The sequence below is a fragment of the Perna viridis genome, chromosome 5 (genome assembly GCF_037379345.1).
Source record: "Perna viridis isolate PV_CMFRI_1.1 ecotype Kerala chromosome 5, ASM3737934v1, whole genome shotgun sequence".
In the NCBI taxonomy this organism is placed as follows: Eukaryota; Metazoa; Mollusca; class Bivalvia; order Mytilida; family Mytilidae; genus Perna; species Perna viridis.
The window spans coordinates 2,296,054-2,322,732 of NC_142449.1; the positions used below are offsets into that span (position 1 = coordinate 2,296,054).

General features: G+C 34.2%; 1 protein-coding gene across 1 annotated transcript; it reads right to left on the reverse strand.

Annotated features, from left to right (window-relative positions):
• Positions 1-5,147: 5,147 nt before the first annotated feature.
• On the reverse strand, positions 5,148-26,679 carry LOC148615586 (uncharacterized). The gene is made up of 12 exons (XM_088581963.1): positions 26,409-26,679; positions 24,525-24,803; positions 23,002-23,298; positions 22,544-22,861; positions 19,927-20,073; positions 18,902-18,956; positions 18,049-18,134; positions 17,395-17,419; positions 16,993-17,093; positions 14,971-15,007; positions 14,412-14,740; positions 5,148-7,032 (listed from the first exon to the last, which is right to left on the reverse strand). Exons 1-12 carry the CDS (start codon positions 26,461-26,463, stop codon positions 6,983-6,985), a joined length of 1,779 nt encoding a protein of 592 aa, XP_088438089.1. The 5' UTR covers positions 26,464-26,679; the 3' UTR covers positions 5,148-6,982.

Sequence of the window (26,679 nt, forward strand, 5' to 3'; positions counted from 1 at the left end):
AATGAAGCAGATCTTTCTCCAAATCACAATGATACTGTTCTGACATCGTAACCTTCTCCTGAAACCGTTCCTTGCTTTCTATTCCCTCTGTACAACACCAAATTTCATGAGGTTACGAAGAAAGCTTAGTTCTATAACATAAAACCACGCATTTTGTTTATCTTTCATGTTTTCATCGGATGTTGTCATTTTTTGTTTATAGTCAAAATGCGAGGTTTTATTATTGGACCTTAATTTCAAGGTGTAAAAATCAACTTAAAATTCAGACATTTTAAGACTCTTTTTTCAACAAAACTATATAATTACAAGAAAAAGAAGTCAAATTTATCCCAACAAACCTTGTTTGGAAGATAATTTTCCCGAATTAAAACAGTGATCTGACCTAGAAGCCGACATCTTGTTATGTTACGGTTGACTGCATGTTCGGATTCATATGGTGGAACGAATGTTTATCATTTAGAGGTTAATTTTTTTTTCATTCCAAATGCAATGATCAAGAAAAATTTTGGAAACCTTCATTTGTTTTAATTTACTATACTACTTTCATACTAACCACATGATTTTCAAATATATTTTACCTTTGACAAAACGATGTGTGAATAAATTTCGTTGCGCCAATAAAAATCCAAATATTTGCTGATCGCTATTCGGAAATGTGCTTCTCGGGACTTATCGATTCTGGTGTTTATGGAATCTTACATGTGCTGATTTAAAAGCAAATTTGGATGTTTTTAATGGAATTTCTACATCTGGTAAGAAGTTTATTTTACAGCCACGTCTTTTAACGTTGTACTTCAATCATTCTTAAATAATTTCATTTGATATTACGTTATATCCAGACAAAAACATCCCGCAGGTCAATTCGCCGGAACGTTACTCCCGCAAATTGATAAAACCTCGCATTTTGACTATAAACAAAAAATGAAAATATCCGATGAAAACATGAAAGATAAACATATAATGCGTGGTTTTATGTTATAGAACTAGAAGAAAGCTTTGAAATCATGTAGAAGTATCATTGGCATTTCGACAAAGTTCCCTTCCAGACCATCTTGATAGACCGGAGCGGAAGTCGTCACCAGTTCTACAAATTTACCTGAGCGATTTCTTTTAATATTTTTTTTCGTCATTCATTACTATAAATAATCGAATAAATGGCTCTTACAATTACATATCTCCTATAACTCATCGGATTATTAACTCGATTTGATTCTAGTGATAATTACACAACAAAAAGAAATTTCAACGTCAGCAGTTTGATTTAGTACATTGATAATTCCAACTTCATTAAGTCAATAATTCCGACATTAAAGTCGATAGATGACAATTTAAAAAAAAAACCCACAAAAACAGAGGCCCTGATACGCTTCGTATAAAGGTTCATCATTACCATTCGAAAAGTATGGCTTCAATTTTACCCAAAATTCACTCTGACTACAGACAAACCTGTGCACCTAGAACAATGTTAAGGCATAGCATTCCCTAGATATGAAAAAAGTTACACCAACATTTCATGTAAAATAATATCAAAAACCGATCCCAATATTGCTGTTTATTTGTTATGAATTCTGTAGAAATTGTCAAAATAAATGGACTGTATTCCAATACTTTACTAGTTACTATTACCTCAAAAATGTTTTTAAAAAATGTTAAGGATAGTCATTGCACTCTGATCCTAATATTTGGAATATCAAGAAACGTTTCATTCTTTAAACGGGAGGCTCTAAGAGCCTGAATCGCTCACCTGCTTAAGTATTTGCATTTCAAGGGCAATATCAAGAACTTGTCTGACAATTTGGACTCAAAAAATTTGGTAGTCCTTATCATAAGAATCATTTCCCCAACCGAAAGTAAATTTTTTAACTACTAAAACATCATTTTCCCCATTTTAATGCCAACAACTACAACAAGGAGTCGTCCGACTGCTTTGATCTCCGCACATTTTTGTAGGCCTTATCATAAGGGTGTACTTTACAGTTACATTAAGGCGCACTGTTTCGCACAACAAGTTATCCTCGTCAAATTTTGTAAAACTTAAAATTAAAAGTTGAAATTTGGTGGATATATTGTTTAAATGTAGTTTAGCATTTATACATAAACAGACGTAATATATGTAATGGTAAACAGGTGTAATTTAAAGGAAGAATGGTATATGGAACGTTTCAGTCCCCTGCTGTATTAGGTTCTCTCCTCGGCATCAGATGGCTGATTTTCAAAATACCTTATTTCGCACGAACTTTTGGAACTAAAATTGTGAGAGAATGAATCGAGAAGGGTCTTATTATTGTTACCCTTTTCCACCTACTCCATGCATGCTTTCATCCTGTGGTAATGTCTAAGTGCCTGATATTTTATAAAACATAGTAATTGGCTGTTAGTTTTGGAAAGGCACACCTGATTTTTACTAAAACTCAGTAATATTTTTTTCAGTATGTTACCATGGCTACTGGATTTTATAACAATAATGACTAAATTACTTACAAATAACTTGGGCCTCCACACACCAAGGATTTCAAAAATATGCACTTTTTTATGACAAAACACTAGAAATTTCTGTGCGGACTGCCTCAAAACAGCTTTATTTCAACAAAATGAGACCAAATTTTCAGAAATGACCTAACTGTGTTGTACTACCCAAGGATCATTGCACCAACGGTAAATTTCTTTCAATCCATCATAGTTATCATATATGCGTAAGACTACTTTCTGACCCCTATGTTCTATTTTTAGAAACAGCGGCCATGTTTTGACGGATCAAAAATCCCCACATTAGTTCTATGCAGCATTTTGAAAGAGATAACATTAAAAATTGCAAAAAAAGATAACATCGAAAAAGGCCAAAAAATCCATTATGGCTTAACAAATTAAAACGAAAATTACACCACAGATAGATCCCATCATGCTGATCACCTGTACCCTAACTTGGCATAACTTGGCTAAACCTAATGGCTTTGGGTATAAATGCAAAAAACTACTGTCCGACACCTATGCTATATTTTTGTAACGATTGCCATGCAATAACTCCAATATGGTTCCACAGATTGAAAAAAAATTCACCACATAGATCTCATCATATTGAACATGAATATGGCTAAAGCTAACGGTTTTGGAGATATAATATGCGAAAAACTACAGTCTGACCCTATGTTCTATCATTAATAATGACGGGATGTTTTTCGACGGACCAAAATTTTCCGATACCAGTGTCAGAGTCAGAGGAGAAGATTTTTGGAAAAAGATAACATTAAAAATAGCAACAAAAACATCGGAAAAGGGTAATAACCCCAACATGGCTGAACAAATTAAAACGAAAATTAGACCACAAGATCCCATCATGCTGAACACTAATACATTATGTCAAAATTGGGTTAAACCTAATGGTTTTGGAGATATATAGGAAAAACTACTGTCTGACCCCCATGTTCTATTTTTCAATTTTAAGTAGCAGCGACTATGATTTTCGACGGATCACATCTATGCATGATATCCCCAAAAAACATTCACACCAAGTTTGGTTCAAATTGGTCAAGTAGTGTCAGAGGAGAATATTTGTGAAATAAATAATATTTAGAATAGCAAAAAACATCGCAAAGGGCAATAAATCCATAATGGCTAAGGTCTCACTGACCACTTCCGAGTCAAATGGCCACCCCACCCCCCTATGTAGTACCAAAACCACACTGAACCTACATCTATGCATTGGAAGTGCACTATTGGTGTGTATTCTCATCAAAATAGTCAAAATAAAGCTGAGAATTTGTACTTTAAAATCATAATTTTAATTTACTACAAAAGTTTATGAATATTTTTAACATATGTGGGTAATTTGCCTCCATGCTTTCAGTTAGCAGAAAAGGTAAAAACGTGGATTTTCAGTATTATTTATACAAGTATATTTTGTGAAGAATTTAATTTCTTCAATCATCATACCATTAGCATTATGATTTTGAAAGGCTTATTTTCCAAGCGTCGCAATGGTATGCAACTTAAAGATGTCATTTATCCTGGGAATTCACAGTGAAACTTTGAAAATTACTTGTTTAACACATGTGAAGTAATGGAAACGTTAGAAGTGGTTAGTGAGACCTTAAATTAAAACGAATATCAGACCATCATGTTGATCACTTGTATCCTATTTGGCCTAACCCAATAGTTTTTAGATATATGCGAAAAACTACTGTCTGATCCCTATGTTCTATTTTTAGCAGGATACCCAAGAAATATGCATATATGCAAGTTCGGTTCCAAATAATCAAGTAAAATTGTTTTGCGACGACGACGAATGACGAAACAAACAAGACGGACGACGACGACGAAGGACGCTAAGTAATGGCAATAGCTCCAACATGGTTTAACGGATCAAAACGACCATAGATTTCGCCATGCTTAATACTTTCACCCTATGTTTTTCGACGGATCAAAAATCCCCACATCAAAGAATATCTTAAGAAACATTCATACCAAGTTTTGTTCTGTTTGGTTTTGGTTTTGTAGTTTCAGAGGAGAAGAGTTTTGAAGAATTATATACGTCGACGACGACGGACGCAAAGTGATGGCATTAGCTCACATATCCTATGGTCAGGTGAGCTTGAAAACAAATGCTAAAATTTTGACAACAAGAACGTAAAATATTTTTAGTTTTAAAATCAGTACAGCTTTAAATAAGTCTGAATCTTTGATGAAGGGAAATAATTTTTTTAACGTTATTCAATTAAGAAAACGGTGTTAAAACCACGGCTTCGTAACAACCGTATTCATACCACGATATTAAATAAATGTGAACAAAATTAAAGATGTGAAGAACAACCTAAAGACAACCTATTTTAAGCCGTTTGTCAATGAAACAGGTAGTTAAGATCAAGATTACCCTTTTTTTCTTTTGTAGAAGGAGAAATAAGTTATTCTTACACACATCTATTCAGAACTGTCTTTTGTATTTGTATTTAAACGTGATTGTGCCGGACCTTATTTTTCTAAGCTTCACTTAGAAAAACTATTATTAAGATCTTAAAATGAAGTTTTTCGCAGTATTTTTTAAATTTCTGAAAATTTGTTCTACAAAATGAATTGAAATGACATTGACACGAATGTGCTTTTGTATTTTCTTATCATATCGTACAGGAAATATTTCTTTTTGACATCTAATATTCTTCCAAAACATTTTATTTTTATATTGCAACAACCATATTTAGAAGACTATCTGTGGTGTTTATATGAGCAAACCAACAAGGGTAATGTAAAGCTAAATCCATATTTCGTACATTGTATTAATGCTGTCACCCAATGAACAAAGACGCAAGTAGACATCAGCAGGGCCGGCAGTTCATATCCTTATCAAAAATACAATGACATAGCAAATATATAATTTACATAAAATTAAGAAGAGATTAAATATGAAACCGAAAATATAACATCACTGAATAAGTAGAAATTCGATTTATAAATGATTTATAAATAGCTTGAATGAGTACAATGGATCTACCTATTCTATGTGTGGTTTGCTTTTAAAAGATTACTTAGATTTAGGCATCAAATCAAAATCTGTAAAGTCTTTATCAAGTCAAATCGCAACATAGAACGTATGTATTTCATCCTGAAAAAAAAAACAGTGGATTTTTTCCAATTCAAGATTATTATCAGAGTACAATTGCATTAAATCCTATGATTTTTCAATTTTTCGACTCAAAAACATTGTACATCGTTGTTACTGAAAACAAAGACGATACACATAGAGATACAGAAATGCAGTACTTGGTAGAGATTCTTCACACTTTTTACACACAAAAAAGGATTGGCATTCCAATTGGAACAAATTATGCTCCTCTATTCACAGACCTATTCTTTCACTCTTATGAGGATGACTTCATAGCTGATCTAATCCAAAGGAAGGAACATCGTTTAGCAAGATCCTTTTGTCTCAGTTTCTGCTGTATAGATGACGTATTATCGTTAAGCAATCCTAGTTTCGGTGATGTTTTTTTTTCTACCCCAAAGAACTTCAGATAAAGGATACTATTGACAACGTGAAGTCAGCCTTATATCTTGACCTACACTTAGAAATCGATGGTGAATGATAACTATTTACCAACAAACGCGATGATTTTTCATTCCGTATTGTCAACTTTCCTTTCATCTGTGGAAACATCCCTTCAGCATCTGCGTATGGAGTTTTCATATCACATTTCATACGTCATGCAATTTTGACGTAACTATGCAGACTTTTTGTACCGCGCTAGATTTGCCACAATTAGACTTCTGGACATGGATATGTTGCCACAAGATTGAAGTCATAACTACAGAAGAAGTTTAATGGTCGTCATAATGAACTTGTTGATCGTAACGGTGCATCCAGCTGCACGATGAGAACCGATTTATTCAACGTGTCATAGTCTTCCTTTCCTGTTCCATCTACCCTGGACTTGACTTTTTATGAACAAGTGGGCGGATTTTTCTAGAAAAAGCAGAGGATCTACCGATGCACCTGGTGCTCATTTACTTTTATTGTTTTGTACGTGTTATTTTGGTTATTTTATATTCTTTGTTGCGTTTACCGTTTTCCGTGTCTGGTCTTTGTCCATGGATTACATTATTTTAATTTCCGATAATTATGGCTCCCTTGATTACTCAACAAAAAGGGAAATCATTGTAATCTTGCCATTTTGTCTTTCCTAAATAAGTCAAAACACAAAACTGGAATAAATATATCAAAGTTGCGTTCAGTCACTACTACAAAAAATGCACTTTACAATAAACATTTTGACACTAAAAGTATGTTATGGACCATTTGATAGAATTGTTTACTTACAACACAAATACAGAACAGATACACAATAAAGCATATGGATTATAAATTTTGTGAAATACATACTTTTTTCATTTGAAAGTTCGTAAATAGTAAAAGAAAAAGAGAAAAAAAACATAAAATAGAATAAGGACAAAGAAACATACAATACGAAAAAAATATATTGGGTTCCTGCTTATCTCATTTTAACTGTAGGTTTATATATTCTTGGAAATCCTTTTCGGGAACCCCTGAAAGTAGAGATTAAATACATATAATAAGCCATACATTGTTATCTGGGTAGGATAACACAAAAACAAATTACATATGCTAATGGAGAAGTACTGTGAAAGTACTTTTATTCGTGGATGGCAATTTTTGTGTATCAGGGAAGAAACACTAGTTCGTGGATTCTTGAATTCGTGGTTTTGAAGTTTTCAGTATACACATCAATAGTACTTTTACAGTATTATGCCAAGATATGATGCATCATCTAAAACAATCTACGGGATTATCGTCACAACTACCAATGTCATGCCAGTTCTAACCATGAGAACAGCTTTAAAGACTTTTTGGTTATTTTTTTTTTCATTTCAACTGCAATAAATTTAACAAAGAGTTGTCCAACAATCTCATAAAAAACATTGGTAGGACTTATCATAAGGATCATTTCGAAATTTTCTATCTATCTATCATAGTTTTCAAGATATAAGTCATTTTTCACATTTCAAGGGCAATAACTCTTACAAATTTGATTTCTTAGAGACTCTTCTAGGCCTTATAATAAGGATCATTCTAGCAATTGATGGAAGAGTATTTAAGGGAACCAAGGTTACAGCGGTAATCAAAAGAATGTAATCCAGGGACAAAGACCAGACACGGAAAACAGACATACACAACAAAGAACATAAGTTACTAAAACCAAACATACAAAGTAACAAAAGCAAATGAGCAACTCGGACTCCACTAAAAAAATAGCTAAACCTGACGGTTTCGGAGGTATAAAATGCGAAAAAACTGCTGTCTGACCCTATGTCCTATTTTTTGTAATGGCGGTCTTTGTTTTGACCGATCAAAATTCTATGCAGCATACCCCAAGGAACATTCATAGCAAGTTTTCATTCCAATTGGTCAAGTAGTATCAAAGGAGATTTTTGAAAGAGATAACATTAAAAATTGCAAAAAAATAACATCGAAAAAGGCCAAAATATCCATTATGGCTTAACATATTAAAACGAAAATTACACCACAGATAGATCCCATCATGCTGATCACCTGTACCCTTTGTCATAACTTGGCTAAACCTAATGGCTTTGGATATAAATGCAAAAAACTACTGTCTGACCCCTATGTTATACTGTTTGTAACGAATGCCATGCAATAACTCCAACGTGGTTCTACAGATTAACAAAACAAATCATGTATAGATCTCATCGTACTGAACATGAATATGGCTATAGCTAACGGTTTTGGAGATATAATATACGAAAAACTAAAGTCTGACTCCTATGCTTTATTTTTAGTAAAGGCGGGATGTTTTTCGACGGATCAAAATTCCCCGCATCAGTTCTATGAAGGACACCCCAAGGAACATTCATACCAAGTTTGGTTTTAATTGGTCAAGAAGTGTCAGAGTCAGAGGAGAAGGAATTTTGGAAAAAGATAACATTAAAAATTGCAAAAAAACATCGAAAAATGATAATAACCCCAACATGGCTGAACAAATTAAAACGAAAATAAGACCACAAGAAGATCACATCATGCTGAACACCTATACATGATGTAAAAATTAGGCTAAACCTAATGGTTTTGGAGATATATAGGAAAAACTACTGTCTGATCCCTATGTTCTATTTTTCTATTTTAAGAAACAGCGGCCATAATTTTTGACGCATCGAAAATCCTCACAATACATCTATACAGGATACCCCAAGGAACATTCATACAAAGTTTGGTTCAAATTGGTCAAGTAGTGTCAGAGGAGAATATTTGTGAAAGAAATAATATTGAAAATAGCAAAAAACATCGAAAAAGGTGCAATAAATCCATAATAGCTTAACACATTAAAACGAATATTAGATCACTGATTGATCCCATCATGATGATCATGATCACTTGTATCCTATGTCAAAATTTGGCTAAACCTAATGATTTTGGAGATATATGCGAAAAACTACTGTCTGAGCTTTATGTTATATTTTTTTATTGTAACGATGGCCATGTTTTTTGACGAATCAAAAACCCTACATCTGTTCTATGCAGGATACCCCACGGAACATTCATACCAAGTTTGGTTCCAATTGGTCTAGTAGTGCCAGAGAAGAAGATTTTTGAAAAAAATATAACATTTAGAATTTAAAAAAAAAAACATCTATAAAGGGCAATAACTCCAACATGGCCCCACAGATAAAACTTAAATTTCCTCACATCTAGATCTCATCATGCTAAATACCTTTCCCCAGTCAGAATCTGGCTGAACCTAACAGTTTTGGGGATAAATGCGAAAAACTACTGTCTGACCTCTATTTTAAATTTGTAGTGACGACGGCCATGTTCTTTGACGGATCAAAAATCCATTCATACCAAGTTTGGTTCAAATTGGTCAAGTAGTGTCAGAGGAGAAGATTTCTGAAAGACATAACACTTTCAAAAAATAAAAAAAACATCGAAAAAGGTCATTAATTCCAACACGGCGTAGCCAATTTAAACGGAAAGTTGACCAAAGATGGATCCCATCATGCGGAGCACTCAACATATGGCTAAACCCAATGGTTTTTGAGATATATGCGAAAAAAACTGTCAGACCCTTTTATTATAACTTTTGTAACGATGACCATGTTTTTCGTCGAATCAAAAACCGTACATTTGTTCTACGCAGGATACACCACGTTTGGTTTCAACTGGTCAAGTGGTGTCAGAGGAGAAGATTTTTGAAAAAATAGCATGTAAAATAAAAAAAATAAATAAATAAAAAGGGCAATAACTTAAACATGGCTCCACAGATTAAAACGACAATATCACCACATCGAGATCTCATCATGCTAAACACTTTTTCCCCATCAGAAAGCAGACTTCGGCTAAATCAACAGCTCCATCATGCTGTTGATCCTTTACTTGCTGACCTATTCCTACTCATATGAGGCTGACTTTATAGCTGATCTGGTCAGAAAGAAATAATATCGTTTGGCTAGATCCTTTAATCTTGGTTTCCGCTATATAGATGACGTATTATCTTTAAACAATCCTAATTTCGGGGATTTAATACATCGCATCTACCCAAACATACTTGAGATAAAGGATACTGCAGACACTTTGAAGTCAGCCTCATATCTTGACCTAAACTTAGAAATCGATGGTAAAGGAAAACTATTGACCAAACTGTATGACAAGCGTGATGACTTTTCATTCAGAATTGTCAACTTTCCTTTCATCTGTGGCAACATTCCTTCGGCGCCTGCGTATGGAGTGTTCATACCACAACTCATACGTTATACCAGAGCTTGCCGAAACTACGCGGACTTTTTGTATCGCGCTAGAACTCTAACCAATAGGCTTCTGGAACAGGGTTATGTTGCTACAGGATTGAAGTCATCACTATAGAAGTTTTATGGTCGTCATCATGAACTCGTGGATCGTTATGGTGTATCCATCTGCATCATGAAAACTGATTTATTCAACGTGTCATAGTTTTCCTTTCCTCGTTTGTCTACCCCGGAGTTGACTTTTTATGAGCAACTCGGCGGGTGTTTCTAGAAAAGCAGACGCTTACCCTACCGGTGCACCTGGTCCATGCTCCCAGTTTTTAGTGGAATCCGAGTTCCTCATTTGCTTTTGTTACTTTGTATGATTTTAGTTACTTTATGTTCTTTGTTGTTAATGTCTGTTTTCCATGTCTTGTCTTTGTCCCTGGATTACATTCTTTTGATTACCGCTATAACCTTGGTTCCCTAGATTACTCTCTCCAACATGGTTTAACAGATCGAAACGACCATAGATTTCGTCATGCTTAATACTTTTACCCTATGCTTTTCGACGGATCAAACATCCCCACATCAGAAAATACCCTTAGAAACATTCATACCAAGTTCTGTTCTGTTTGGCTTTGTAGGTTCAGAGGAGAAGAGTTTTGAAGAATTGTATACGTCGACGACGACGGACGCAAAGTGATGGCAAAAGCTACCATAGCCTATGGTCAGGTGAGCTTGAAACAACAAAAACGTAAAATACTTTCAGTTTTATAATCAGTACAGCTAAAAATAAGTCTGCCAATCTTTGATGAAGAGAAATAAGTTATTTTAACGTGGATTCAGTTAAGAAAACGGTTTCGTAACAACCGTATTCATACCACGATTTTGCTTATTAAATTATAAATTTGAAGATTGATTTATGGATATCGATGGTAGCAAATAAATGCGTTTACATCTGTCTCAGTATATTAAACAAATGTGAACAAAATTAAAGATGTGAAGAACAACCTAAAGACAAACTATTTTAAGCCGTTTGTCAATGAAACAGGTAGTTAAGATCAAGATTACACTTTTTTTTCTTTTGTAGAAGGAGAAATAAGTCATTCTTACACACATCTATTCAGAACTGTCTTCTGTATTTGTATTTAAACATGATTGTTCTGGACCTTTTTTTCCCTAAAACTTCTCTTACAAACTTATTTTGGTCTTAAGATATAAATTTTCAAAGTATCTTTTAAAGTTCTGAAAATTCGTTTTACAAAATAAATTGAAATGACCTTGACACGAAGGTTCTTTTGTATTTTCTAATCGTATCGTACAGGAAATATATTCTTTCAAAACATACAAAAGTTGGAAAAATAGTCTTATTTTTATATTGCAACAACCATATTTAGAAGACTATCTGTGGTGTATATATGAGCAAACTAACAAGGGTAATGTAAAGCTAAATCCATATTTCGTACATTGTATTAATGCTGTCACCCATTGATCAAACACCCAAGAAGACATCAACAGGGCAATGCATATCGTTATCAAAAATACAACGACATAGCAAATATATAATTTACATAAAATTAAGAAGAGATTAAATATGAAACCAATGGTACCGAAAATATAACATCACTGAATAAATAGAAATTCGATTTATTAATGATTTATAAATAGCTTGAATGAGTACAATGGATCTACCTATTCTATGTGTGGTTTGCTTTTAAAAGATTACTTAGATTTAGGCATCAAATCAAAATCTGTAAAGTCTTTATCAAGTCAAATAGCATTATAGAATGTATATGTTTCATCCTGGATAAAAAAAGTGGATTTTTTCCAATTCAAGAATATTTTCAGAGTGCAATTGCACTATGATTTTTCAATTTTTCGACTCAAAAACATTGTACATCGTTGTTACTCAAAAAAGACGGTACACTTATAGACACAAAAATGCAGTACCTGGAAGAGATTTTTTATACTTTTGACACACAAAAAACAGGATTGGCATTCCAATGGGAACAAGTTATGCTCCTCTATTTACAGACCTATTCCTCCACTCTTATTAGGCTGACTTTATAGCTTATCTAATCCAAAGGAAGGAAGATTGTCTAGCCAGATCCTTTTGTCTCAGTTTCTGTAGTACAGATGACGTATTATCGTTAAGCAATACTAGTTTCGGTGATTTTTGTTTTTTACTCCGAAGAACTTCAGATAAAGGATACTATTGACAACGTGAAGTCAGCCTCATATCTTGACCTAGACTTAGAAATCGATAGTAAAGTAAAAATATTCACCATATTATTGGAGTCATCACTACGGAAGTTTTATGGTCGTCGTCATGAACTTGTTGACCGTTACGGTGTATCAATCTGCACCATCAGATTCGTGGATTCTTGAATTCGTGATTTTGAAGTTTTCAGTATACACATCAATGGGAATTTACTATTAGTTGGGAACCAAATTTTGTGGTTTGACATAGCCACGAAATCCATAAATATTGGTAACCAAAGAACAATAGTACTTTCACAGTATTATGCCAAAATGTAATGCATCACCTAAATAAAATCTACAGGATTATCGTCAAAACTCTACCAATTTGATGTCAGTTCTAACCATGAGGACAGATTTTTTGCTCTTGTATTATTTTACATTGCATAACTTTGGGGCCAACTGTGCACCATTTATTGCGGACCTCTTCCTGGATTGTTATGAATCACGATTTATGACAAGAATAAATAAAGACCCTTCCAAAAAACATTTGGTAGACAAATATAATAACACCTTCAGATATTTGGACAATATTTGAGCTCTTCACAACGACGACTTTAATATTGAAACTAAAGATATATATCCTGCTGAACTAACTATGAATAAAGCATATATTTATAATGAAGAATGTCCGTTCCTTGATGTCAATATCAATATAAAAATGGTAAACTTAATACTAAGATTTACGATAGAAGGAATAATTTTTCATTCCCTATTGACAACTATTCGAGGATTTAGATGGTGATATCATACAATGTTTACATATCATGTTAAGTTCGATTTGCTCGTATTTATAACAATGTTTCGGATTTTACCGAAATAAATTTTATATAACCGGGAAGTTTTCGATATTACAAGCTCGTAAAGCATTCACAAAATTTTTTCACCGATACAAGGAACTCATTCTCAAATTCGTGCGCGTATCTCTCACCCTATATTTTATGGTAATATTCTTCAAAAAGCACGGAAAGCTCAATACTCACCCAATGAATTGACTAAACGGTTAAAGAGTCTAAGTCATGTAGTGATGATATAACTTTATAGCTTTTTGTAGGTTTAAACTTGTCTGGAGCTGATATGTCAGTTAACTGCCAGTAATCCTAGTTTGTGCATTTGTGTAACTAATAATCGGTTTCTTTATTTCTGTTTTAACAAAGGACTTTTTTTTAACTAATTTTTGATGTGTTTAACTGTGTTATATTTCGTTTCACAGTTGACAGATTTAAAAGGGGAGGGTTGTGATCACGCCGAAGTACTTTAACCCCGCTGCTTTTTTTTTGGCTTGTCCGAAGTCAGGAATTTCTGGCCTCTGTATGTTTTGTTTCGTTTTCGCTCAGTTTACTTTTCTGTTGCTGGAGTATATAGGGACAAGAATTTCGCTGTATCTGTGTATAATGCTATAGCCTGTCCTGTGGTGTGAGGGTTTCCTTGTCTTTCATGAATACCCATAGGTTGAGCAGCTGACGTTTTTCATCCTGGTATCCTGGTTGTTAACCATATTCATTCTCGTTATATAAATTAGTATGTTTGTTCCTAGAATACCAGCAGACGCTGCCGCAGAGCTTGCCCTACAGTGACTCCTAATTTATGCTCCCGGTTCTTATTAGAGTCCGGCTTGATTATTTACTGAATTCGTTTTCAGTGCGTTTGGTTTGTTTTTCTCTGCCTTAGCCTTCTTTAATCTTCTTATTTTGAATTATTGGCCTTAACTATGAGAAACCTTTATTTCACTTCGATAACGAGATCATTCAGAATTTTTTTTTCTTAAAATTTTGTCTGTAGTTACATTAGGCATATCTAAATCATAAAGAGATACTAATTACTACGTATTCTATTATTTTAACATTAAAAAAATAAAAAAGTCAAAGTATTATATTTGCATTAAATGGGCGTTATCAAATACCCACCAACATGCGTAGTATTTGCTGATTTGGACTGGCCATCATCGTTCTTTACATGCTCGGTGATCTTCTCTTTACTGTTATTTCTGTTAGCAGTAGTTTTCTTCGTTTTACTTGTCTTCTGGGTCTTGTCATTATGTCTTGTCTTTGATGGACTTTCGATAGAAACTGTGACTTCAGATGTGTTTGCTTTGTTTTTTCTTTCCGGTAATCTAGGAGTTTCTGTGACACAAGATTCCACTTCCCGTTGCGAGTTGATGCTGGAATGATCGCCACTTGTTGTGTATATATTATCTTCTGTGATATGCTGACCAAATGATGGCAATGCATTGCACCTGTAAAGATTGTGTGTTTGATCAAAGTTTATATTAAGCAACGTTTCTGATAAAAAACATTAATTTTCATCACAACTCATTAGCTATAAAGATTTCAATAACAATTTAGCTAAAAGAATTTATTTACCACTAGTATTTCTTCGTGAAAATTAACATAGTAAATTATTCATATTTTCGAACATAGCACATTACGATTGGTTACTTTATTTATATATATGTAAAAAACATACCTCGTTCTGTGTCTTGACATCCTAAATCTGAAAAATGCTGGAAAAGACAATATCTTTACAATAATGATTTTATTAATTGTGTATGAACTCCGTGCATATTATTTATCAAGTGGAGTATTTTCAGAGGTTGGTCGTATGGTCAATTGATGAAGGGTAATAACATAATTGTATACTACTAAACTTATATCTAGGCAGTAGTCAAAAGGAATAGTCAAATGAAAAGTCTGTATAACAAATGACAATATCAGAGTTAAATTCGCAAAGTTAGAAACCACCGCAATGGTCTTGACTTGATTCGGGTATTTTAAAAAAAAAAAGTGAATTAAAAAAGGTTTAATAGAAATGAAATGTTTATCTTAGAAATCAATTTTCATTGAAATCCAACAATGTTGAGATATATATTGCCTATTTTGGCGGCTATTTTGAAAAATGGCGGCTTTCTGACAAAATCTGAAATTGAATTTACCCTAAATATAAATATTCATCGAAATCGAACAATGTTGAAGTTTTGAGGCCATTTTGTAAAAGTTGTCGGCTCCCAAAAATATTTTTTATGATGTCAACAAGTAAAGAACAGCTTTTTGAGCTATTTTCATACAATTATAGGAGTCCACTCTTTTTATAGATTATTTTCCATTTTTCCGGGTCTCGTTTTGGCGGCCATTTTCAAATCGGCATCCATTTTGAAATTTCAGAAGTGGCTTGCATACCCCCTGAGCATGCTTGAATTTTTAGCCAAGTTTGGTATGAATCTAAAATAAACCGTCTCTGAGAAATCGCCAGGACATCTTTAAGTGCAGAAGAAGTATAATAATAATAATAATAATAATAATAATAATAATAATAATAATAATAAGAAGAAGAAGAAGAAGAAGAAGAAGAAGAAGACGACGACGACGACGAAACGGAGCAAAAACAAGTCACAAAACTTTGTTTTGGCAACTTAATAATAATAATAAGAAGAAACACAGTAAAAACAATTAGTCACCACCACTTTGTGGTCGGCGACTTAATAATAATAATAATAAGAAATACAGTAAAATCAATAAGTTACCGCCACTAAGTCTCGTAAATAAAAGCAGCGTATGGAACGTATTTTCATATAACCTTGGTCCAAAACCGTGTCTCCAAGACAACGGTGGCGTCTATAGAAATAAGATTGGTCACTTCTAGCTCTGACAAGGATAGCTGGTATATTACTGCACAAGGAAAGGAAATTAATAATTTTGAATTCAAAATCGTCTCGCTTGTCGTTCAACGGGTCATGGTTTTCCTTTCCTCGTTTGTATACCCCGGACTTGACTTTTTATGAGCAACTTTGTCCCTGGATTACATTCTTTTGATTACCGCTATAACCTTGGTTCCCTTGATTACTCTTTCATACATTTTTGTATTGAGATGACTTCTGTCGTCAAAGTCGAGGTGAAGGTCTAAAAACGGTGCGCAGGAAGCCGTGTCTGTAGTCTCTTTAATTGCTAGTTTAAGCTGATAAATACAGAAACCACTCTCCCAAATTAGGGCATCGTTAATATATCGACTTGTGGAATTCAATGATCTAGCCTCTTAAACCTGTTTGTCTTCACAAATGTGATGAACTCCGATTCATAAGAATAATAAAGATCGGTTAGGAGAGGGCACAATTAGTGCCCATTGGAATGTCGATACTTTGTTGAAAAATTGTCCCTTCAAAAGTGACAAATATTTTGTCGCGGAGAAACTCTAGCATACTGATCCAATGTTGCTCGGTGTAACTTTATATGCCACTTTTTTATTCACCGATATCCATCTCTTAGGTCTCAATCAAGGTTTTATCCTGATTCTTTAGTAATTGTTAATAAAACTATCACTTAAAACCCTGGTTTCATGACAATACTGGAAAATAAAATCTCAAACCTGTGCGCATTTGAGAGTATAAATTTGCATTCGCCGGAATAAGAGACGGTTTTAAGCAATCTGCTTGACTTGTGAAGAGGCAAACAAAATGTTCAAACTGAAAAAGGCATAAAATTTCCACTAACTTACATTTTGACTTTCTGCTTTCTTTCTCCAGCGTATCGTATCTAGGTCTTGTAGATTTAACAACAAATTCTTCGTAACCTTCTTGAACTTGTTGAACAATATTTCTGAAATTTCAATAACATCACATTAGTTTTTCTATACTCCGACGATAGCAATATGCACTTATCATGAGCGTTACGTCCGTCCGTCCTACTTTTATATCCCCAACTCCCCCTATAAACCATTGGTTTGATTTTGAAAAAAAAATAAATTAAGAGGATGCAATTAAACATTTGCTTTTTCGACTTTTGATCTAAATGAATTTTGGGCTTCCATTATTACTTTACAATTATAACTCCGATGACTGGTAGCTTCATTGAAAATAAATAGCTAAAATAATTAAATTCATATAGATTGCACATTTACCTTGGCGTGGATTTCTTCATTTGGTCTGAAAAAAAGAAAACAATAGAAATATTAACCCAGAGGGCACTTACCCTACCGGTTCTGCTGGTCCATACTCCCAGTTTTTAGTGGAGTCCGAGTTGCTCATTTACTTTTGTTACTTTGTATGTATTATTTTGGTTATTTAATGTTCTTTATTGTGTATGTCTGTTTTTCCATGTCTTCGTCCTTGAATTACCTACTTTTGATTACTGCTAGAATCTTGGTTCCCTTCATTCCTCCGTAATTATGTGCATTCATTACTTGTTACTTCCTTTTGAAGTAGTGTTGACATAAAAAGTGAATGAAATAGCAAAGGGGAGGGAAATTGATTGAAATATAGTCAAAGTTAGCCATTGTTGTGTCTTTTAAAGCTGCAGAAAAAAAATACACTCCTATTAACCAGGTTCTGCGAGACATCCGGCAGGATACTGGAATCTAGTTTGACCACAGATTGACATACCCTGAGATAATTCCAATCGATCAATCGGCCAGATATGATAGTGTGTTAACCAGGAACAGTTATTGCTTTTGCATCCGCTTGTAAATAGATATTTAATAGTAATTTTAAAATATACATACAGAAAGCCATGTATCAAGTCTCAGTTAAAAGAGCATAGAAGATAAGTATATCACCTTGTTTGTGCTTTTTAGAATTGCTGATAATTTTATCATCAATCTCATCATACACAACAGTGCCATCTGCCAGAATACTTTTTACACTAAATTAAAAGAGAAAATGATTAAAAATTACAGTAGTATCAAAATAAATGCTTCATACTTTATATACGTTCAGTTAACAAAGATTGTTAACATCACAGCAAGTTATTATATGATTGAACAGCTATTTTCGGTCGTTCATGTATGTATGAGCGGATCTCGGAGCTCCAAAACTCAATGAACGGCCGAAGGTGATAGTTGGCATTGAAAAATACGAGATGTAAACAATTCAACAGGAATATAATTATTAAGGAAATACAACAAGAAAGAAGGAAAATTACTACAAGATTTTTTCAAGGATTCAGTCAGACTCAATTATAAGTTTATTTCCCCGAGCTGAAAATACTCTCTGTAAACAAACTTGACCGGTTAAATCATTGTGCATGTAATAAACTATTCTTACGGCTATATTATGCCGTTCAGTTCGTTGCCACCCTCTTTCGAACTACACGACCGCCATATTGGTTTCAAGTTGACTGGCGTTCATGCATGTATGAACTTTCTGGCATCGACGTTCTCGACCAATCAAAAACGGCTATAAGCATGAAGAATCTCATGATTATAATTATAAATAATTATCCTTTGACAAGAAGCGTTCAGTAGTGTCTAACTAATCGTGACCTTTATCCTAGGGTTTCTGTGTCAATTATGTAGTTAAGCTTATTCTATTCGGTGATATACAGCTTGTGCAGAGACGTTTCTCACTATTTTTGAGTAACTTAAAAGCAAGTGTACATAGACTATTGACGAAACAGTACAACAAACTTACCGTTGACTTTTCATTTTTGTCCTGTTTTTCTTTTCTTTAATGTCTTTGGTGGTTTCTGTATTATATGTTGAAGAACAAAATAGTGCAATGCATGTAAATTCTTATCTAACATTTTGAGGAAAGTAGATCAATGCTGTTTTTAGTGGTTACTATTTTAACATTCGTTGAAGTACACAAAAAGAAAGTCAAAGTATCACTCATTTATTGCAGATAAGGGAAATTGTAGCACATTTTCGGCATCCGAGTCGATGAAAGCATGTCAAATGTATAGAACTGTAAAGACACTATTCTACATCATTGAGTTGACAGATTTTACTGCAAGTTCATCGTGATTTATTTTCTTTAAGATCATTTTAAAATAATGAAAAGTTCGTTATAATTTCTAGAAAAGCAGAGGACGCTTACCCTACCGGTGCACCTGGTCCATGCTCCCAGTTTTTAGTGGAGTCCGAGTTGCTCATTACTTTTGTTACTTTGTATGTATGATTTTAGTTACTTTATTTTCTTTGTTGTGTATGTCTGTTTTCCATGTCTGGCCTTTGTCCCAGGATTGCACTCTTTTGATTATCGCTATAACCTTAGTTCCCTTGATTACTCTCTTACATAAATACAACATATATCAAGAATTGGGTCTATTTGATTTTTTTAAGTAAATCTCATATTAGAATAAAACGAGCGGCTACAAAAAACTCTACATTCGGGGGGATTCTATCTTGTTTCATCTAGCTGTGGCCAGCGTGCACTTTGAGTTTGAGTAAACAATTGCATATATATATATATAAAGGTCTGAAAATTTCCCACCGATGTTAGAACTGTCAAATTTGCGATGCAAATTTTTGGTCGTTCCCTCCGCGGAACTCGAACTCGTACCGCTATGTCATCTATGGCAACACTGCCTGCACAAAGTCCAGCGCCCTAGACCACTCGGCCAACTAAGCTATATAATCCCCGCGGAGGGAACGACCAAAAATTTATATATATTTTTTTGTGTGTGTGTGTGTGTGTGTATGCAAAAAAACGATTACCCGACTTCCTTCCACAACGACTTACAACCATCAAGACCACACCTAAGACCAGGATACATACAACTAAACCAATAACAGCGACGATTACAATCTGGAGCTCAAACCCAAGAGACGTGAAGGAACAATCTGATGACTCACTGGCAACACCTATAAAATAAACGAAATAAGTTATCTTTGCTATACATATATATTCTAAAATGCTTATATTCTATGGATTTTTTTATATATTGAGATGTTGTAGTTGTATTTATTAAGTGAGCGTCTCAAATGATGAATTTTACGAATATTAGTTCATGGGTACGCCTATAATCAGGACCATATGCGCATTTTTATGAGATATTATTTTAAACAAGAAGCTCTCGAAGAGCCTGAATCGCTCACCTGGCAAACCATGCCATATAAACTAAGCAAATAAAGATATCATACTTTGTTACCATGTTTGATAAGATATTACTGAAAAAGAGCATATATTGATGAATGATGCAAGTCAAACTGAGTACCTTAGGCAATGTAAAATGATGGAAATATCTGCAAAGTGTTTTCAGAACCTCCAGAAAATATTTGGGCAGGAGTCTCCTTAAGCCCTGTTATTCCACCGGTTCTGAGGGGACCCAGTATACATTTGCTGCAAAAAAGTACATGATATGAAGTCAAATCATGGCTATACAACATTTTCCTCATCACCATTCAACTCAGGAGACCATGTTTTCAATGTAAACCAAATATCGTTGAAATCAAAGCAAGTAAAAAATTAGCAGGAAAATGGCCACCCAGAATAATTTTTTTGTCATCACCAATCAACTGAGACTGACATGTTTTCTAAAGAAAGCAAAACTCGATGGAATCCGAGCAACTGAAGAAAAAAAATGGTCGCAAAATGACAGCCATTTTGAAAATTGCTGCCTGAAATAAATTAATACTGCCAGTCAACTCAATATACTATAGTTATCTTATGAGTAGCTTTCGTCTTCATAATTCTTCTACAGTTGAAAAAAATAGCATAAAAAGCATTTTACCCCTATATTATATTTTTAGTAACGATAGCCATGTGTTCCGACCGATGAAAATATTTAAAAGATCAGTTTATGCAGAATACCCTTACAACAATTATACCAACTTTCATAAAATCATGTTGCATGGCTTCAGAGAAGAAAATTTTCAAATTTATTTGTTCAAAGTAAATTGTTTCAGGGGCCATAACTCTTACATCGGGCGAAGAATCATTTTGAAAATTGTGGCATAGGTCCTTCTGATGGTGAACGATATTACAATAATCAGAATTTTGCAAATTTCAATTTATTTTTAGAAACTGAGGCCATATTTTTCGACGTTTCAAAAATTTTAAACGATCAGTTTGTGACGAATATCCTACAGAACAGTCATGCTAAGTTTCATATTATTCTGTATAGTAGTTTCGGTTTGTTTGTTTGTTATTTGTTGGGGTTTAACGTCCGAACAGCAATATTTCAGCTATATTCAGACGATGAACTTGAAATTGATGATAAAATGAATATGAAATGATGAAATGAAAAAGGGATGGGACACAAGGACAATGGGGTCAAAAAATTTTGATTGTCACTTGAAATAGGGAGAGGTGCGTAGGGTCGGGCAATTTAGCCTCCTGTGGCGGAGCCCTATGGTTTCTACTCCGGGAGAATACCACAGTAGGGTTCTTTAACGTGGCATCTTTCCCAACATGGTGCACCACTATGGTTTGCGGTCAGGTTTTCCGTATTATAGCCTGACAACCCCAGCATGTAACACGCCAGGGGTACCCCATTCCACCACCTGGGGCACACATCCCAGTTGCTCTGTGGGCAGAGTGCCCTAGTCCCCGGCTAGGGTTCTGAGCACTATTTAGTCGCCTTTTACGACAAGCTTAGCGCTGCTGCAGGCCTATTCTTTTAACACCCGGACCTGGATGGGGGCAGTAGTTTCAGAGAAAAATTTTGAAATAATAACATAAAAAATGGGCAAAAATGTCAAGAAAGGGCAATACCTCCAACACGATTTAACCCAACTTCACCAAAAGTTGACTACAGATAGATCTTATCCGATCCGATCAGTTTTACCAAGTGAAAATTTGGTGAAATCTAACGGTTTTGGAGATATATGCGAAAAACTGCTGTAAGACCCTTAGGTTCTAATTTTAGTATTGGCGACCATGTTTTTCGACAGATCATAAATCGAACCACGCAAATTTGTGCATGATACCCAAAAGAAACTCTTATGCTAAGTTTCATCTGAATCCATTTAGTAGTTCCAGAGAAAAAGATGTTTGAAAAATTATTAACGACGACGACGGCGGACGCGAAGTGATGGCATTAACTCACATGGCCTACGGTTTCCTTGACCTTTTTTATTGTTATGGCAAAATATATGCAATTGGTATTTTGGATTTTCTTTCTTTTTTGTTTTTGTTTGTTTGTTTGTAATTTTTTTCATATTCCCGGTCTTTCTGATACTCGCGAGATCCAGTCCTGTGTCTGCATGGCTATATAGGAGTACACAGATACTAGATAATATTAGTATACTACTTCTTATGGTCAAGACCATACGTATTCGATACCAGTACTCGTGTCTAGGAACATATACCAAGAACAACAGCTTTTTTTACCTGTATGCCCATTGTTATCGTTCGTGCTCCACACATCGACTGAACTATTAGTTGTTCCCATGGTATTTTGTATGGCGAACGAATATTTCCCAGTTCTAGAGACGGTGATGACCAGAATATGCCCATGTACATCAACTATCTCTCCGTGCTGTAGTAATGGAATTACTCTATCCTTGTTTACCATGTTGACAACTAGTTCAATCCCGTCCCTGAACAACTTTGTTGAATCAAACGAGGGAAATGAATAGAAAGTAGTCATGATCTTATACTCATCTCTGGTATTGTTAACTATAGTATGACCATTTAAAATAGGAACATCTGAAACAAGATATATTTATATTTATAAAATTGATTTAGTCTCGCATAAACAAAGGCTGCCATAAAATATTAGACGAAATTGGCAGGCAAAATATGTAAAAAAAAATGATGAAAAAGGCACTCCTACAACAGAACATTACCTAGAACTTCCAGTGAGGTTGAAGCTTCGCTGACCTCTGTGCCGTTCGTGTAAGTTACATTATTTCCTACGACACACTTGTACGTTCCAGCATCTTGATAGTTGCAGTTTGACACTACCAGCTGAGACATGATACCATTGTTGTTTCCATCGAGTCCTCGTACCAGAACTTTGCCTAATGAATGAACCCATTTATGAAAGGTTACTTTGGTAGGATTGCCATCAGCTTGACAATGTAAGGTGATAGTCTCTGATTTTCTGCATTCATATTTCTTGGGCAATTTTATCAGCGGTGGGTCTGAAAGGCAATTATTTTGTTTAATGATAATATAATAAATAGAAAAACATAAGACCTTTGTCGCTTTTCTTTTAAAATTTTGTGAGAATCTGTTCAATTATCATTAAATAATCATGTTCTGTCTTTTTGTCCTGACCCATATCTCCCATTGGACAGTAGAGGAAAGCTGTTTTTCTTAATTATATGACAATTATATGACAATTAAGTGGGACATCTTTGATCTTCTAATTTCCTGATACTCTAGCTAGTGAAAGTTTCACCTGTCTTATCATAGAATTTACGACCTAATATGGTTCATTGTTGAAGCTGATCTGCTTACAAGAACAGTGCTTGAACAGGATAGTATTGCTTGTTGGTTATGGCTACAGTGGTTACCATATTGACCTTATTGACTGCTTTGTCAACAGTTTTCATTATAATGACCACAAATGTTCTTCTTTCATCGGACGTATATAATTTCGGCGGGTGCACTCGAGTTAACTGCTGGTTTTAGTGGGATTCGTGCTGCAGACTGGCACAGTGCATGATGGGAGTACATTTTATTTTATTTGTGATGTACATGACCTATTTATGGTCTCGGTTGAGTTTTCCGATTGATTTTCCTTGTTTGATAAGAGAATTTTATAAGTAACAAAAGGACATTAATTAATGCGCTTTATTATTTTCATTCTTGACTTTCCGTTGTTTCTTTATAGAATCAGATCTTTTATTTTTTTGAAATTATCTTCGATTTTCTTTAATATGACGATTACATTATTTGTGTTATGATCAGATACATCATCCATGAACTAGGTGTTAAAGTTGTTTTCTTTGTTAAAATATATTATCAGCACTCCAGATAAGAATGATACAAAATGTAATTTATGGTTGGAAAGCCTAGATATTTTTATTTTTGATATTTTGTTTAAAATGTTATAGTAAACATAAATTAATATGTGGCTTTTCATATAAAACTTGTTCTTATGAGATAAAAATTATACAGAATGAACTGTAAGATTCATAATAAAGGGAGATAACTATGTAAATGACACTAAAATACAAATAAACTGACGGATTTTCAATGTGGATTATCTTAAGAGCAGACGAATTGGAGTGAATGATTATATATTTCATCACAAAGACCTATTAATAACAAAACTAAAAATATGTAGCCTTTTTTTTTTGGAGTTTGTCACAAATTACAGAATTTGTATGATTCTTACAAAGACTACTACATTATAACTTACGCCTTGGATTTAGTCTGATATCAGTCTCGTAGTTTTTGATCCCATCTTTGACTATACAGCTGTAATTATTATACTTGTCGGTAATGTCGACTGTAAACGATAGTTCGTTGTTCATTGCCTTATACTTTTTGTTAGGTATAATGTTCGTTTGGTTCACACTCCATGCGTACGTCGTGTTGATGTCAACGTCTTCAAACTTACAGTGAAGACTGACTTTTTGTCCTACTTTCTGTACATTGGGATTAGTTGTTATAGCCGGATTTGGTTCTGATTCCGAACCTGTCGGTAAAAGATTAAACGGGTTAAAGCATGCCTGACAGATTGAATGGTGCTTGTGATTTTGTCTTTTTCAATGCGAGGTTCCTATATATACGGCAAAAATAAAATGCAATAATAGTGCTGCTTCCAGCTACCAACGGCAGGGAAATTATTTTAATTTTCCAAAATATTTTACATAAAGTAGCCTCAGTTAATTGGAAACAATCTCGACTTTAAGCATGCTTTAACCAAAATGTCCATAAAATGTTTAAGATAGGCACCACACAATAGGGGAGGTATGGTTGCAGAAGTCAGACATATCTTTTGACATAACTTAAAATGTATGTGCCATTCTTAAAAGAATGATGAGACACTGTCGTGATGTATACAATATAACTTCAGAATTAAATATAAAAATATGATTAATTGTTCTTTTCCTCTTTCGTCTACCCCGAACTTGACTTTTTATGACAAAAACAGAGGACGCTTACCCTAACGGTACATCTGGTCCATGCTCCCACTTTTTTGTCCGAGTTGCTCATTCACTTCTGTTATTATTTTGGTTATTTTGTGTTCCTTGTTGTAATTATTTGTTTTCCTTGTCTGGTCTTTGTCCATGGATTGCCTTCTATTGAATTTAACTACAGACATCTATTGCATATAAGTAATTGGTAGTTACCATGATGATCATGTTGTTTTACGACCTTAAATAACCTTACTGGTTTCTCACGGTCGGTGTTGGTGGTTTTTGTAACCAACGTAGATAGCGAAGTCCAGCCTTCAGGATGCCTGAACAAAGAACTCGGTCAGAGTATGTCACTAGCGTTGCGCTGCTTTGGTTATTTTATGTTCTTTGTTTAATGTGTCTGTTTTCTATGTCTGGTTTTTGTCCCTGAATTACATTCTTTTGATTTCCGCTAGTTCCCTTGACTACTCTCTCCCAACCATCTTTGACTTATGTCAACCGAAGAGTGGGTTAGTTACCAATTGTAACAATTCTCTTAATATAGTGCAATTTTTAATTATAAACTTTTCATTGGACATATCGACCACACACATAAAAAGGATGGCAAATGAATAAAGAACAAATTTGAAAACATGCCCTTTAATTTCTAATCAAAGCATGGCCTTTATTTCCTTATGGAATTTTCGCTAGTCGGCTTATCAAGTGCATGGCATTTCATATATCAGTACTAAGATTATTCGTTTTTATATTTTGCTATTTTAGAAACACTTTAGAGGGTAGGAGTAGCGTAACTAGAATTCTAAAAAGGCCGAGCGAACAACGCAAGTCTATTTTTTCGGTAGAATTTGTGAAAATTAATATTCAAGTAAAATTAAGGGGGGCATACACCAGTCATGCCTTTCCTTGAATCCTTGAAAGTAAACGTCTCAGAAAGTGAAAGCAATACGGGCAGACCATGCATGAATACAACAAAGAGTAATCAAGGGAACCAAGGTTATAGCGGTAATCAAAAGAATGTAGAATGTAATCCAGGAGCAAAAACCAGACATGGAAAACAGACATACACAACAAAGAACATAAAGTAACTATAATCATACATACAAAGTAACAAAAGCAAATGAGCAAAGAAAAAAATCATATAATGAAAAAATGCAACTAACCTGTAATTAAATTTATAATATAACATCCAAATAAGACAAACTTTAGTTCAACCATCTTACTTTATTTATGAATATGAAAAAATTCTTAATCCGAAACTAGTTGCACGAGAACGGGGAAGTCCATTTTGTACAGGTAAAAAGTACAGATGACAGGCGTTAATGAGTAAATAGTTCGGTACTATTTAAAAACGAAACAGTGTTTTGTCCTGTTGAATAAGGAAACATTTCTTCTTTTTGCATCAGTTCAATTTTTGTTGTTCATTTGTTCTTT

Bases quoted from the DNA above. Each gene is read 5' to 3' on its own strand.
- LOC148615586 (XM_088581963.1), bottom strand. From the start codon at position 26,463: ATGGTTGAACTAAAGTTTGTCTTATTTGGATGTTATATTATAAATTTA. The intron at 24,804-26,408 runs GTTAGTTGCATT...TTTTACCGACAG, and splicing joins TATTATAAATTTAATTACAG to GTTCGGAATCAGAACCAAAT. The intron at 18,135-18,901 runs GTAAGTTTGTTG...CTTTTAATTTAG, and splicing joins ACAAAAATGAAAAGTCAACG to TGTAAAAAGTATTCTGGCAG.